At 36.5% G+C, this 16,336-nt stretch overlaps 2 protein-coding genes across 11 annotated transcripts in view; both read right to left on the bottom strand.

Moving 5' to 3' along the window:
* Window positions 1–31: 31 nt before the first annotated feature.
* On the bottom strand, window positions 32–7,800 carry LOC126775076 (uncharacterized). 2 transcript variants are annotated; one of them, XM_050496818.1, is made up of 10 exons: window positions 7,483–7,799; window positions 7,005–7,218; window positions 6,180–6,412; window positions 5,337–5,452; window positions 4,849–4,953; window positions 4,583–4,705; window positions 4,229–4,397; window positions 2,955–3,176; window positions 2,538–2,748; window positions 32–1,947 (listed from the first exon to the last, which is right to left on the bottom strand). In XM_050496818.1, the coding sequence occupies exons 1-10, from the start codon at window positions 7,624–7,626 to the stop codon at window positions 1,322–1,324; spliced, it is 2,163 nt and encodes a 720-aa protein (XP_050352775.1). In that variant the 5' UTR covers window positions 7,627–7,799; the 3' UTR covers window positions 32–1,321. The 2 variants fall into 2 exon arrangements, with proteins under 2 accessions (XP_050352775.1, XP_050352774.1); XM_050496817.1 differs by having other exon boundaries at window positions 7,005–7,800.
* A 1,574-nt stretch (window positions 7,801–9,374) lies between these two features.
* LOC126775077 (potassium/sodium hyperpolarization-activated cyclic nucleotide-gated channel 2) overlaps window positions 9,375–16,336 on the bottom strand; it is a 246,944-nt gene continuing 239,982 nt past the window's right edge. For 7 of the 9 annotated variants that reach the window (XM_050496819.1, XM_050496820.1, XM_050496826.1 and 4 more), the window contains 6 exons: window positions 15,250–15,387; window positions 13,934–14,035; window positions 13,365–13,514; window positions 13,056–13,274; window positions 12,050–12,314; window positions 9,375–11,931 (listed from right to left, as the gene is read on the bottom strand). In XM_050496819.1, coding sequence (XP_050352776.1) covers window positions 11,300–11,931; window positions 12,050–12,314; window positions 13,056–13,274; window positions 13,365–13,514; window positions 13,934–14,035; window positions 15,250–15,387 — 1,506 coding nt within the window. In that variant the 3' untranslated portion in view covers window positions 9,375–11,299. The remainder of the gene's footprint in view (window positions 11,932–12,049; window positions 12,315–13,055; window positions 13,275–13,364; window positions 13,515–13,933; window positions 14,036–15,249; window positions 15,388–16,336) is intronic. The other 2 variants (XM_050496821.1, XM_050496822.1) reach the window with 1 other exon arrangement.

Genomic DNA, 16,336 nt, shown 5'->3' with positions numbered 1-16,336 from the left:
GTAACATTATTCAGATTCCATTTAATAACATGACAGCTGTTATGTAATAATAAAATACATATTTTAAGTATTCTATTTAAAGCGTTGCGAAGCATCACTTGTTTTGATAATTAGCTACAGTTATAATTATTTCCCGCGAGATTTAAAAAATATCATGGTTACCTCACTTGTTTACCTTTGCTTAAATAATATATTAAAATATCTGAGGATTATTTATTATTATAAAAATAAGAAATTGCATCAGGTAAGCTGATCATTAGTATAGCCAAGATAGCTGTACTTGTTATATCTCTCCATAGATCCTCATGGGAGAAATTATCTGATTAAATTATTACTCAGATAAAATTATGATGGGTTAACTAAGGTAAAAAAAACTATCAAATTGTACTGTTTTCGGGAATGGGAGCCGGATTTTCTTGCCCCCTCTTGCCTTTTACCTGGCTACGCATATATCAGTGTCTATGCATTAAATGTAAAAATACTTAATTATTTTTTCGTTTAAAGGTACCCTTTTATGCAAAGTTACTTGTATTTTTCCAAGACATTATACAAATAAAAGCAACGAAGTTTTTTAGTGTACTGTTTTTTCAGAACTTTAATACTAATAACTACCCGTGCTAATAAAGGAAAGGATTTATAAATAGCGGCCGACCTCTTGCTATCTCGCTCGACGATGCACATATATCTGTGTGCATCCTTTTCATAAATGTACAAAAAATCAGTGTCAGTTTTTTTATGTCGCGAGAAGTTATTGTTAAATTTCGGATTGGATTACTTCGTTAAATTTTTGTAGTACTTCTAGTAAGAGGAAAAATAAGAAAAAGACCCAAGAAAAAAATACTTACCAATAAATATAATACAATCAAGAATTAAGAAGTTATAATTAATTTCTATTATTTACTTAACTAAATAACGAGCCGGTTGGCGTGGTTGGTAGATACTTGCCTTTCACGCCGATGGTTGTGGGTTCGATTCCCACCCAGGACAGACATTTGTGTGCGTGAACATGTCTGTTTGTCCTGAGTCTGGGTGTAATTATCTATATAAGTATGTATTTACAAAAGAAAAGCAGTATATGTAGTATATCGGTTGTCTGGTTTCCACAATAATATCCCAGGATATTTTTAATTCCAAAACAAGTTTAAATTTAATTATATTATGAATAAATGTAATCCATTCAACACAATTTATGTAATCAAAAATGATTTTGCTATCCATACTAACATATGTACCCACCGTCATTTATAAAAATTTTCTTTATTGGCACGCATTATAAAAAAAAATAAACATGCTTAATAAGAATATAAAACTTATCGATTACTTAAAGCTGTGTGATTGTAAACGAATTATGTCTTTGTTTTTTCGTCGGGCTTGGCAACACTGTAATGCCACTAGGGGTATTACTATTCCGGCTATCGTGACTTGCAACACTGCTCGGTGACAATATTTGTGGCGATGACAATGATGTATTTTTCGCCATGTAACCGACGACAGAATTCAATAACGTTGATGGTAAAGCGATCGGTGTCAGCTGTCCAGCGCCGTGGGCTATGTACGTCTGGAACATCTTCTTGGCTGCAGACGATGGATCGTTAACCGTCAATACCACTAAAGATCCAGTTTCAATATTAGACGGTATCAACTGTGGTACGCCGTTTATAATTTCCGGTGTCTTGACTTGCAAGTTTGGTGTGTTCAATTTCGAAATCGTTGCCATATTATCAGCTTCCGGTGTAGGAAGGCCTTGAGTCTTGTTTGCTTTGCTCAGAGGAGTTAACGTAGCTAGACTCAATTTTGATGGTGTTTCTTCTGTTGTCGGTGCATTTGATTTTCGTTTTTGCGGAGTACATTTCGCTCGTTCGATTATATCTTCAGCTGTAATGACGTGGCCGTGGCGTCCGGTATTACCTGGCAACATCGTCGATTCCAAAGCCTTTGCTCCTTTACCTTAAAAAAAGACGTTGAGACGTTGAGTAAATTATAACATTATGACCTAAATATACATGGTCGGCATAAATCACTGCTCTGACTTAGCTTATATTAGATTGTGAGGACAATATTCGGTTGTTACAATTTTAATATAAATGTATATATTGTTTATAGAATCTCGGGATCCTGGAATTGTAGTATGTATTGCTTGTACTGATTATGTCTTCCTGACAAATATCAGTCTTAACAGCCATTACTAATGGGTACAAACCAACCCATTCACTCCCATCATCCGGAGTGTTGAGGTGCGAGACTAACTGCTGTAGCTTTTCCAATTTCCTGCTTCCTTTCCTTCGCTCGAGTACTGTACCGTAACCGTAACAGCCTGTAAATGTCCCACTGCTGGGCTAAAGGCTTCCTCTCCCTTTTTTGAGGAGAAGGTTCGGAGGTTATTAAGCACATGAAAATTCAGTAGCGCTTGCCCGGGTTTGAACCCACGATTATCGGTTAAGATTCACGCGTTCTTACCACTGGGCCATCTCGGCGAGTACTGTAATAATTGTTTAACTTTGACGAAGTTCCCCACCGCACAGTGCCGGCGCACTTACTCTGCCTGACGCGCAGCTCGCGGGCGGCCTTGAGTCGCTCCCGCTCGGCGCGCTTCTCGCCCTGCACCCGCTCCCGCTCCCGCTCCGCGCGCTTCACGGCGGCCACGCGTTCCTCCTTGAACTCGTCCTTGAGCTTCATCACGTCCCAGGGCACTTTCGCTCGCAGGGCTTTGTCCACTTGCGCGCCGTTTAGCTTCTCTTCTTTTTTAAACTTGAATTAAAAAAGTCGGATAGTTATATTGCATAAATATCTTATGTGTGTAATTCGATCTCGTCTCTCTATTTTATATATATATATATATTTAAATACATTGTAATTAAATCGGAATAACTTGAAAACTTCTTACTTCTATAACTTAATAAATAATAAAAAGTAAAAAAGTTAACAAGGATTAATTAATTAACTAAAAAGCCCACCTTTAATTTTAAGTCCTTCCTCGTCCGATCTGGGAACAATGGGGCCATCAGTGTGAAGTCGGTACCTATAGCCGCTAGTGCTCGGTAGAAACGAACAGTTTCAGCTGCACTCCATTCCGCAGTTCTGGGACCACGTTTGTACTTGAAGCTGTTACTGTTGCCCCAGACACCTTCGTGGACTACCGATGAAACCGCTCGACCACTATTTGTTTGATTAATGACCTGAGGATGTTATGACATTTATTAGTATAAACAGCCAAAATGGCTTAGTGGCTAAATTACGTGAATATATCCTAAGGTTAAGCTTCAATTTATGTATTTGCGAGCCACAACCCTCTTGAGTAGATATGCCTAACACCTGTCACAATCTCCCCCCACACACATACAAACACATACAAATAAATGAATTATAAACACAAGTAAAACACACGAAAATAGATTTTCGATTTTCGATTATAAACACAAGTAAAACACACGAAAATAGATTTTCGATTTTCGATTATAAACACAAGTAAAACACACGAAAATAGATTTTCGATTTTGCATATCTACTCAAGAGGGTTGTGGCTCGCAAATACATAAATTAAAAATGTTTAAGACTATTTACTGTTCCTGGAAGTAAGTTGCTGGAAATGTTAAATAAAATAAAGTATAGGCCAAAGTTGTTTGGAATTATGTTAGAAATATGTATTAATATCAAGTGTGTTGCTCACTCGTTAGTTTAAATCAGCACTTGAGATTGTAGAATATGTATCTGTTTGATTCCACAAATCCTTTATCTAACCTGAAGAGTATATTTACAATAACAGGATTTATTTTTTGCAACTACAATGTTGTCAAGACTAACTTTTAAATTTAGAATATATAATTTTATGATTATTATCAAGCCTTATCGGTGGCAGGATCATGCACCTTCCAGGTGGGTAATGTTTATACACGAACATTTACCAACAAATTGCTTACATGTTCACGTGTATTACTAAACGAAATAAAAAAAAAAACAGATTATTGTCAGGGCGCTGAGCGAATTGGTTCCTGACAGGTCTGTAGACCAAATGGACCATGTAACTTTGAAGTGGGGAAGAATATACCATGAAAGTATAAACATCGTTCCCTTACTGATGATACAATAAATTTGCTAATTTTTTTTAAACTATATAAAAAAACAAAATTAAATCCATAATGCATTACAATGTTATGACAACTGTTATTATTTGTCATAACAGACCTAAAGAAGTTGGTAATAACTTTATTAATAACAATAATAATATTACCAAGCTCTCTTCATCAAGTATGATTTCACCCTTTGGTCCAAGTTTAATTTGGGGTACTGGCGCTGCATTGTCTTTCTCTGGTTCCGGCTCAACGGCTTCAGTCTTTTTTGTCCTTTCCATTTGTTCCTTAACGTTTGCCTCTTTGATATTTATTTCGTCTTCATCAGGTCTGTAAATATGAGAGTTTATTTCGATACAATATCTCGAGTTTGAGAGAGACAGAAAGTCACTAAATCAAAATCAAATTGGCCACAGAATTCGGGTCACCTTCAGAATTTATGCATTGCTTGGTTTGAAAAATTTTTTTTTGCCCAATATTAATATTTTTTTTATATATTAGAGGTTTATACTTACACTATAGGGTTAGACGTAGGATTGTAGAAGATTAGGTCGTACATTGTAAGGGCATCTCGTTTAATATTCTCCCGTCTTCGCCTCATTGTTGTCATTCGGCGACTAATTTCCTGTCGTTTCGCTCTACATAGAGATAGGAAAATATAATAACATGTAAATACTATATACATTAAGAACAGTATAAATAATAATATTTTTTTTAAAGATATAAAAATTAATCTTATTGATTCATAAAAATTTATGAGTGATAAAAATGTATAAATTACTTATTATTTTGCTTTTCTTTAAGCGGTGACCCTGGTGGTGGTTGTTGTGTTGTGATCTGGCTAGCACTTGAACAAACAGAATCGTTTCTAACGCGGCTAACGTCCCTGAAAGAGCATAATATTTATTTATATTTTTATTACAACATGAAAATAATATTTTTTTTTATTTTTAAAAAATATATAAAGTTAAACATTTTTTACACTCTAGTACTGTAATGTAATATTAATTATAAATTCATCATATTGAATAAATTTAGTTTTGTATTAAAAAATAGAAAATATTAGGTCAAATGTTTTAATGGTCGAATTAAGCTTTTTTTATATTAATATGTATAATATACATACATACAGGGTTGAAATGTACACTTAAAAATACACAAAATGTATAATGATTCACAATGATATGAAAAATGATGTCAATCTGTTAATTACTGTGAACACTGCGTCCCCATTTACTCAATCACACTAAATTTATATTTGAAATTCACCTATTAGATAAAGATTGATGTGTGCTGTGTGATGTGTGAGAGTCATGTCGTTGTCGTGAAGTACTCGATGCAAGGAGGTTTCGACGACTTTCATCTTCTGATTCACTTGCACTTCCCTTAAATTATAATACTTTTATCATAAAATTTAAATAATAAATACATTTAAAAGTATATAAGTATGTGCGTATTTTAATTATTTATAAGCCAATTTGGCTTTATAATCTCATAATGAATAAGCGGTAGAACAACATGAATAACTATAAAATATATTTTTGTTATTATCATACATACTATTTGTATTGCTCATTTCCATAAACTTACATTTAAGGGACATCAACCTTTTTTTTTATTACATAGAATAGCAATTTTATACAGATTAAATATTTATTCAAGTTGTAATATGTAATCATCTTAGATTTTAAAACTTTTTTTTCCATTGTTTGTAAATTTATTTTATTTATAATAATTTTAATTTTTGTTCTTTTTTTTTTATAGAATAGGAAGGCGGACGAGCATATGGGCCACCTGATGGTAAGTGATCACCAACGCCCATAGACATTGGCATTGTAAGAAATGTTAACCATCGCTTACATCACCAATGCGCATCCAACCTTGGGAACTAAGATGTTATGTTCCTTGTGCCTGTAATTACACTGGCTCACTCACCCTTCAAACCGGAACACAACAATACCAAGTACTACTGTTTTGCGGTAGAATATTTGATGAGTGGGTGGTACCTATGCAGCTCTACTACCAGTAGACCTATCATGAAAGTAAGTTTTTAAATCATTATTATAGAAAAAAAAACTTAATAAAAATTAATAAATAATATAAAATGTTTACCTGTACACTACTTCTTCTGTGAGGTCCCAGTCTTGGAGCTGGTCGAAGCTTGGGACGGACTTTGCTTGGTGAAGGCAATGGTACAATGGGGTCAAATAATACTTCAGCATTTTCTGATATTATTTCATTCTTCAACAAGTCAATAGGTTTATGTAAGGTATTGGCTGGTTGTAGTGGAACTATACCATCCATTGCTTCTTCATTCAAATTATCATCAATACTAAGTGGGTTATCTAGTAAAGAAATAAAAGCAAAATTTACAGATGGAAAAAGTAACAAACAGTAATCACTCTTCTCAAGAAACAAATAAAATTATTTTTATATGTGGTACAGAGTAAAATGTTATAACAGCTTGTGAATATCCTACTTAGTGAGCTAAAAAAAATCACAAATATCAGAAATTTCTATAAAACTTTTATAAAAAAATGTAAGTAAAAAGTATTAGTAACAACACTGGGGCACTGATTTGATTTGATACATGCATGTTTCCTCAGGATGTCTTCCTTCACTGCTGAGCATGAGATGAATTAATATTTGTTAACAGATAGATTAATAATATATATACATGTGGTTTAGTATGAGGATAGAAGGGCTTCAATAAATATTTGTATTTAAACAAGATGCTTTGTATGGTACTTTGTTTGGTTACATGATGAGAGTATATTGTTATCTAGACTACCTGGAAAGAAAGTCAGAGATCTGCAATAAAGTAACTTAGTAGTGGGACTTTTTTTTAGTAGTAAAGTGTTTGACTATTACTATTACTTCAAATAAAATAATTCTACATATTCATTTAAATGATGTGTTTATAGTAAAACGACTTACCTTTGCCTCCATGTTTCTTCTTAGATCTACTATTGTGACTAATATTGCTGACCACACTATCAGTTATTTGTAACTCATTATTCTCGTTAATTTTTTGAGCTACCGGAGTTGGTATATTTTTCTGGGGAGTGGCTAACTTTTGATGATCTAAACTTTTATTAATTTTCGGTGATGGTACAATAGGTGATGCAAATGTTCGTTTTGGACTGTCTCTCTGTAGTGGTGAAGCAAAAACATTGTCAAAATTTGATTTAAAACTTAAATTAGCATTATGAAGTGACTTCTCTGTAGGCAAAGTGGAACAATTTTCTCTATGTGGACTTTCATTTGTCTCCAAAAGCTTGAGTGGTGTTTTTTCTCGTACCTTTGGAGTTTTTACGACTTTAATGGGTGTTGTTTTACCACTTACAGTTTGGGGATCAGAAGTACTTTTTACGTATGGTGTTACATTTTGTTCTTGATTTAAAGCGGTATTTACTTTGGGAGTACGAGGGCTCCTAGAAACTATTTCAGATATTTCTTTTGATAGTGGTGCTTTATTTTTGGCGTCGGCTGCTTCATTATTTTTTCTCCTAGGTGGCAACGATGTTACAGCTTTTATTCTCGCTCTTCTGGTAGACATGATGAATATATGCTACCTTCGGTAATTTTTAAGTTATAGTTACATTAGCTAGAACATAATTCGGTTACTGGATTGTAATAAATATATTACATATTCAATAAAAATCATAAATATTGCAAAGTGTTTAAGTTGAACACACAGGCACAAATGAACTTTAAATTCATGTTTATTCTAGTTGTCACTTGTCATTTAACAAATCAAAGACAGTAGTGAGTGGATAGCAAAAAATGTTATTGAGCGGTTTATATCAGTGTTGCTAGCTTCTAAAATATTTAATTCTGGGCTAGGGACAGACTGGGGCACAGAGTCGGATTAACTAAGTTAAGGCCCCTAGGCAATACACGTCTCAGGCCTCTTTACCCTTTTATGTCTTTCTAAAATATATCTTTATACCTTTTTGGCTATTTTATTAATAATTAAGAGGTTTTAATAGTATATTAGGAAGATAGACCATCATCCTTTTCGAATATGAGAATTATTTGGCTTTAACAATTTCATAAACAAGGATTTTTAAAACATTTTTCCCCAATTTCTACCTTATATCGGCTTCTACCCAAGCCGATGCGGGGCCCCAAGGCGGTTGCCTGTACCGCCTAATGGATAATCCGGCCCTGCTGGGGCAAATTGTAATCAGATTAATGATTAACGATTACATGTAATGAAAGTATGTTAAAATTTTACGAATGTAATCAAAGAGTCAATTGAGCGACTCCCAGTGCACCCGCCCTTTTTAGAATCAATAAAAGTTAATCTGTAACTGTAGTCGTAATTGTTAATCAGATTACACCATAGAAAGCCTAATAAGAGGTATTAAATACTAACTGTAACCGCGGCTACCACCGCGTGGCATTCAGGTTAAGATAAAAATTCTGCGAAATCTGCCATCATCTACCTTTTAATGTTTCATAGTAATAATGCCTAATTCAATTCTATATCTTATATACGCTATTTCAATTATTAAGTTGGATCATTTAGTCAGTGCACGCGGACAAAGCAATTCCGGAGCGGGGTTCAGGATTCTCGTTTGCTTTATAAATTACTTCAGGCGGAAATGGTTATTATTAAAGAAAAAATATAAAGACTGGGTAAAGTATGTTACTTTTGAATATAGTAGTACTTTCTAATAGTGAATTATTAAAATTGAACAGTAGTAAAGTTTATCGATTACAAACAAAGAAATCTGTCCTTTTTATAACATTAGTAGGCTGATGCCTACTAATGTTAGTATAGACTGTAGTATAGACTGATGTCTAATTATGATTTAACGTGTTATGTTAAATTAAATAAAGGGTAGTATTATTATTTTGTATCGTTTAAAGATAATATTTATTTATTTATATAAATTTTAATAAAATTGCTCATAACGAGGTTTAATGCTAATTAAATCTGTAGTTGGTGTATAATAATGTCCCTCAAAATGATTTAAATTTAGACGGCGATGCTCTGTAAAGCAAAATGGAATTAGAAAGATAAAGTTAGACATCCGCTTTCAAAAGACGTTATTTTCAATTCCTAAAAACCCAATTAATAAATGCAATATGTTAATTTCAACTCTACCCTCTAGCTGCTGTAGCGCCGTTCTGGCAAGATATGTTAAACTTTTTTATTATACATTTCGGTAGACATAGTGTTTTCGGGTGAAAATCCATCATAATTTTTTTTTATAATTTGCCTATAGTGTATAGAAAGTAATGACAACAATGTTTAATTTTTTTCGCAAGGATATATCAGGTAGTAAAACAACATCATTTTTCTTCATTCTTTAATGCATTTCCTCTAATTTTTTTGACAGCGATGAGCACTTTTGGTGAAAATAGATACCAGAAATCAGTATAATTTAACTATATATTAATTAACAGTTTCGATAAAAAAAAGTTTTGATTTTTATATATTTATGTTTCTTTGCTTATACTCAGCAGTTCAACTTCACAATAAAAATAGATCTCTCCTATAAAATTTATATAATTTACAAAAGCGGTAATGTTAGATAAAACAATAATAAATAAATGCCTCTGGGGATAAAACGCAATATTATATTTTTCTCTTTGTAGATAAATTGACAGATGTCACTCTGTTCAGGTCAATTGTATAAATATCTTACGAGTACAAAGTATCTATTGGTGTTAGTCGCCAAAACTGAGAACTAGGCTGCATTCATCTACAAGTAAGCTACTGCGTATTGGTTCGTCATTCATTAACTATAATTATTTTGGCTAAAAAGTCAACATTTGCAAAATTTTCTTTACAAATTGTCATGACACTATAAGAATTAGTCAACGATGAAAACGTGCCAAAGATGCGGCGCCGGCGGCGGTCGGCTCAACGACTACTCTACTCTAATCGTAGGATATGTTACTCGTTGCGATCAACTATTTATTGCTACGAAATTTCAAAAGTTCTTGAAGCGCTTGCACAGTAACTATTCGCAATAACTTATACCAGAAAAAATCGCTAAATATAGAACTGAAACAAAGTCTCAAGTTAGAAAGAAGTTTAAGCATTATCCATGCATGTGGCTACTTCTACGTTGTCTGTATGTATTGAGTATCGCCGAGCCGGCGGCGAGGCAGCGCGCTCGCAGCCCTCTGCTGCTCTATCACAAAACGTAATTCGTCCGAATTCGTTATCGCTTCTGCCTACTTACTCCTACAAAATGATCACTATCGATAATAAATTATTTTGACCTACAATTAAAACAAGGTACGAAGTTGTAGTGCATCGAAAAACGAGACGTCTCGCGTCGCGCTTACGCGATAATTGACTGGATCGCTCGTACGAGCGTCTCCTTATCACTTCTATAAAACAAATCACGCTAGTGGCGAATCCTCGATAATATTACAATATTTACATAAAGAAACGATTCGAAGCTCTACTGATTCACCTCTACTTAGGAAACCGAGAAAAACGATGCGTTTGATATCCGTCGTTAGTCTATTTAAATTTAAAATTAAGAAAGCGTCCGTGTGCTATGGAATTGTGAAGTTCATCGTGTTGTGCGTCGCCAGTGCAGAGCGCGGTGTGCGCACACCGCGCGTTGTGAGCTGCGCGCTAATATTATGGCACTAACTTATCCGTTCCATCGGCTCTGAGGCGGCGTAGGCAACGCGCAGCTACGCAACGCTATACTTTTCTACTCTCCGAAGTTTATATAATTATTAACAATTAATATTTTATAAATTCTCGTTTTCGTCACTATCGAGACAATTATAAATTATCAATATCGTTCGTATTTACGAGAACGATTGCATCGCATCCGTCAACAATAAAGTCCTATTTCGTACGCCAACAAAGCATAAAATATGATATCTTTACATTTCAGTCTAGTCTATATAATTATTTTTCTTTAATGGCAAGGTATCTCTATAAAGACTTAATAGTTTCATTCTCAATATATAACAGGTATATCTATACATCGGAATACGTCGCGTATTCATTTCCTCACAGCGTCAATGATATAAAATTTAACCTAAATTATAACACAGGAGAATTAAGTATAAGATCACAAAATGAGATTCAGCGGGCGCGGTGGGCGCGCGCCCGGCGAAGTCGCAGCTATAATACTCGTGTCTACGCTACAACTAGCGAGGCGCCGCGCGCGCTCGCACTAAGCCTAGTATTGCTATCGGTCGGCACACGCCACGGCCCCGGCCGCGGCCTAGCACAGCGTGCGGCGTCAGGGAGCGATTCCGGCGTCCGACTTGTGAAATGCGGCCGCGGCGCTTGCCAGCGGCGGCTGTTGCGCTTGTGCCGAGCTAAAGTCGTGCTCGGACTTAGGACGTGGCAGTGCCGCCGCCACGCCCAGTCCTGGCAGCGCGACACCCGCCATACGGCACGAGGCTGCCTGTAGCGGCTGCAGCGCTAGCCCTAGTGACCGCTCAGATAGCCGTGCTACGCTATCATCCGACAAGCTCACGTGCTCCGCTTCCGCTGCTAGTGCGTTTACGACCGCATTGATCGTGTTCCCCTCCGACGTCGTATCATCCTCTCGATGCGCCACTAGATTAGGATTTTTACCGATCTTGTTCAACCTTTCGGCAGCCACACTTTCCATGGTCCGCCGCATCAAGGGGTACTGATCGAGTACTGCGTTGAAATGGTCCACAGATAAAGAGAAAAGATTACAATAAGTTTCAGCGCGGACGGAAGCAACTCGCCGGGCATTGGTCAATAGGCAGATTTCGCCGAAGTACGATCCATCAGAAAGACTGGTGGCTACTTCGCCATTTGCCATTACGATATCTACGATGCCTTCTTGAATAAAGTACATTTTATTTCCGATAGTACCCTCTTTTATGATAATGTCACCTGTAAACCACAAAATCGTGTATTATATATTTTGTTCTACAGGAAATTATATTGACAGTAGAATCGAAATGCTAATAACTATAAAGTTTACTAAGTAAATAAGGGAAAGTCTTATTACCCGGCTGGAAGACTTCATAACGCAATTTCGTGACTACATCTGAGACAAAGTTGGAGTCAGCATTTGCGAAAAATGGCACCGAAGCAACGAGCGATCGACAATTGTAATTGATAACGTCCTCTCGCAATTTCTCGCTTAATTCGCCTAAAATCAATTCCTCGTCGAAGAATTTTCCCTGATACCGGTGCTCAAAATACTCCGTGATGCGTTGACGCATTTCGCGAGGCAGTTTTCTATAAGCCATATACTCCTCCACTTGCTTCACCTGGAATATGCATAAGTTTCATTATTAGAAGTTTACAAAGTAAAATTTTAGTATTAAAACTCCACTGTTAATATAGTGTACATCCAAATCCGAATAAATAAATTCTGATCTAATTCACCCAAATTGGTTGCTGACAAATCTCATTTGTGCAAAAATCTATGAAACATATCAGTTATTGTTTTCTTATAAAAAGTATGATATCCCATATCTACATTATTAACAACAGGCGAAAGATGAATTAGTAAAATAGGTAAGGCAAAGTAGTAGTAAATGTATGTAGTTGGATTTTATCTTATAGGTAAAATATAAAGCTGTTATGAACACCCAGATAGTGCGTTGGTAATTAATTGTATCTTCGTGATAATTTATATAATGACGCCATAGAAGATGGTGCGAGTAAATGAGATGGTGAAATTAAAACATTGCATAAAATTCACGAAACAATCATTCTCTTTATACTTACGTCAAGTTTCTGAAACAGTCAATAATGAGTTTAAGATTAGTTGTTAATATGATAGCGAATTGCGACTGCACTCACTATATGTATGAATATAATAGATAATTAACTTGATTGCTTGGATTGAGAAAACTTAAGTCTTAATTTTAGTGACTAGGAAATAATGTGTTTAACCCTGGATAAATAAAGGTGTTCATAACAGCTGGAAACATACCTCAGTTTGGAATTTGACTCGAGTTTCTAAAAGAATTTATCAATGTAGAGTTTAGTTATTATGAAATTACCTTTTCACGATATTGTCTGCGGGATGAGTCGAGACTCTGAATAAGATTTGTGGCATGACCGAGGAAAAGAGCGTAACAAGTCGCACCAGAGATCATAGAAAGCATCGTTAGCCACATGTCTGTGAGGGATTGCGGTGGAAACCGGCCATACCCAATGCACAGCATGTGAGACATAGCCTTAAACAATGCCCAAGAGTACTGCTCGAGCCAGAAGGCTTCCTAAAATAAAAAATAAAAAAATTATGTTACTAAAAATTCGAAATCTTAGATTCCAAAGGTGTTTCATAAAATAAATGTTTTTTTACCAACCTGTAATTCATTTATAGCAACCCAGGAATTCGGCGGAAATCCTTGTAGCATAGGAACGAGAAATTGCAGACATCCAGACCAGTGCCCGATCAACAACATCATGCAGATCAGGTTAAATATCCGCATGAATACCGATGCCATATTGAGGAACTGAGGACGAATAACAGTTTTAATTAAAATCTCATAATTGTTAAGCTTCGCCTCTAAAGGAAGCCGTGCGGACTGCGCGCGACAAGGACGCTCGATTTCAAGCATCGCGATGATATCTACCGATGAAGTCTTGTAAAAGTGAGAAATAAAATATGAACGCGTGTGACGAGTCGTCGAGCGAGCATGCGATCGCGGGTCGGGCATGCGGGCAGGGCGGCCCGAGCCGCCGCAGTCGCCCTGCTCGCCGCCTCCTCGCGCCTCCGCCCGCACGGCCGCCGGCAGTACGAGGGTCGAAAACAGAAACGCCAACGAAAGAGAGGAAGCGAAGCGAGCGCGTGTAAAGGACGCCGGGCGGCGCCGGCAGCATGCTAAGCGGGCGAACGAGCACATGCGCGCCGGCTCGTGCCGACCCTGGTTACCTTAAAGATCAGATTGCTTTTCGTGTCACCCTTCTTTTTTGCAACATCGGAGCTGAGCCGTCCCCTCCGTTCCGTGCGCTTTTTTTGAAGATTCTGCAAGATCTAGAAAACAAGCGAGAAACACGAGATAGTAGGAAGAGAGCCAGACGCGCCCGGCGAGAGCACGGGCGGCGGTCGAAAGACGTCGCGGGGTGTGCGGGGCGGGGCGGGGTCGCGTGCGGACACACAGGATGCACTAACACCGAGACGAGCGGAACGTGGGCTAGGCCCCTACAGGCTAGGGAGCGCGGCGAGTCGCATGCGGCACCTGCGAGGCGAGGTCGCGCGAGCCTCCGCCGTCCGCGTCGCCCGGCTCGTCGCTCGGCTGCGGGGCGGGGCTCATCTGCACACAACACCGTCACTGCGACGTCGCCACCACCCTCCCCGTACTCCACTTCTCACTGAGTCTCCGCATACTACTATCGTGACAGGTTTCACCTACTTGGTGGCTAATTATTTGGTACATATTGGTGCATTATTATACTAATACATGTCGATTCTATGGTCATCGAGGTTGGGGCGTTCTAATGACGGAATATAATATTTGATTTACCGTTATTTTGGGATGGTTTATCTACGTATATAAAGTTGGTTTGGGTAGTAGGTTCACTCGAATCTAAACGGTCAACAATACAGTGGTTTTTTTTATTTTTTCATCGTCATTTTATTTTAGTATTATGTATTCGGCGTCAGCGCATCTTCTAAAGGCCTTAAAAAGCAGCAACATAATAAGAACAACTTGGCAAATCAAATATCACTTTAGTGAGTGAGTGGGACGGTTTGGGTCGGCAGACGCGGTGGACGCGGCGCGGCGCGGCGCTGGCGCTAATAAGAGACAGACTGAGATATCTCAAGTGAGAGCGTGCTCAGGCAGAAAGAAGCTTGCAGAGAAGCAGTAGAGAAGTGCAGAGCGGGACGTGGGGCTCACATACAGTGGAGGGTGGGGACAATGGTACAGAACAGGATTACATCGAACTCCAATGACACGTCATTAGGATCGCTACTAACTAGATAGAACATTTCAGATTAATTTAGTAAGTAATAATAATAAAAAATTATAGTAAGTTATTTACAGAAATATTAATGCCAATCACAGGAAATATTATAAAACAATTTCAAAAACATATTTATTTCCAATCTTAAAATAAAATAATATCAGTTAGTGTCAATTTGGTGTTAGTTAGTTAGTTTTATGTGAGCGTAATGTGTTAAGAGCAGTGTTAGTGGATAAGTAAGAAAATGGGCGAAAATGGTAGCAAGAGGAAATTATGGCTTACATATACTTCCTCCCATTGTGATACATATCGGACGAGCCTGGAAAGTCTGAGCAGTCGAACCAGCGATAAAAGTTTTGCTAACCGTAGTATCCTTAGGGCACGACCGGCGTGAAGAATTTGAAAGCTTTCACTAAAATCCTGTAAATATAACCACGTCATATTATAATAGTGCCTACTACCATACACAATGTTCTTGTGACTCTAATCTAAGTAACCAGTACTCAATGCCTAACTTTATTTAACAATAGAAGTGTACAAGCATGCATACTTGTCAAATTGATAGCTTCAAAATACATCAGCCAAAGAAAAGTGCCTAAGCATTGTATTTTGCATATAATAATTATGTTTTCAAAAATTGTATAAAAACATTAAAAGGATTTAAATGTTATTAAAATATTAGTAAAGCTTGTCCTATTATATATTCTGAATAACATTATATAGTTCTGCATATACATAGTATCTATAAACATAGTATTCATAAAGTTTTATATACAGTTCGTTGAACTTTCATTATTTCTTCTATAAATATTTAAATATTAGTAATAATATAAGTAAGTATAAATATTACAATTTGGTCGTGTTGCATATTATGGCAGAATAATTAAATAAAATGTAATTATTATACGTGCTGATTAAGAATATAAATAAAAAAAAGCTTAAATCATGGCTGACAAAATAACGCTATATAACAAGTCATGCTGTCGACAAAGTGAGCTTTAAAGAATAAAAAGATGGATATAAAGACTTTATTAACGTGCAAATCAATAGCCATTTTTTGGCAAGTAGTATTTAGAAGAAAATAGTGCAGTTGAAGATTTTTTAGAACAGATTGTGCACAAAGTTGAAATTATGCTTATTAAAAGCCATAAACCTTAGAAAAATATCAGTATCTCATACGATACAAGTTACCTAAAGATATTAGCGGTAAGGCGAAGAAGAATAAGATAGAACCAGATATATATGGGTTGCGGACGATAAATTTCGTGCTGATAGATTTAAATAATTGTGAAAGTGTAAAAAGAAAATCGAAGATGTAACTAATGTGCTGCAATCAAACCTTTGCAAGGTTTCACAGAAACCCTTAACA

The sequence above is a fragment of the Nymphalis io genome, chromosome 17 (genome assembly GCF_905147045.1).
Source record: "Nymphalis io chromosome 17, ilAglIoxx1.1, whole genome shotgun sequence".
In the NCBI taxonomy this organism is placed as follows: Eukaryota; Metazoa; Arthropoda; class Insecta; order Lepidoptera; family Nymphalidae; genus Nymphalis; species Nymphalis io.
The sequence above is the reverse complement of the archived record's forward strand: the minus strand, read 5'-3'. Positions and strand labels throughout refer to the sequence as shown.

What these genes read in the sequence shown, in the direction of transcription:
- LOC126775076 (XM_050496817.1), bottom strand. Translation starts at nt 7,626, where the DNA reads ATGTCTACCAGAAGAGCGAGAATAAAAGCTGTAACATCGTTGCCACCT. An exon ending in GAAGAAACATGGAGGCAAAG is followed by an intron (nt 6,413 to 7,004) that starts GTAAGTCGTTTT and finishes TTTCTTTACTAG; the next exon opens with ATAACCCACTTAGTATTGAT. An exon ending in CCTACGTCTAACCCTATAGT is followed by an intron (nt 4,398 to 4,582) that starts GTAAGTATAAAC and finishes TCATATTTACAG; the next exon opens with ACCTGATGAAGACGAAATAA.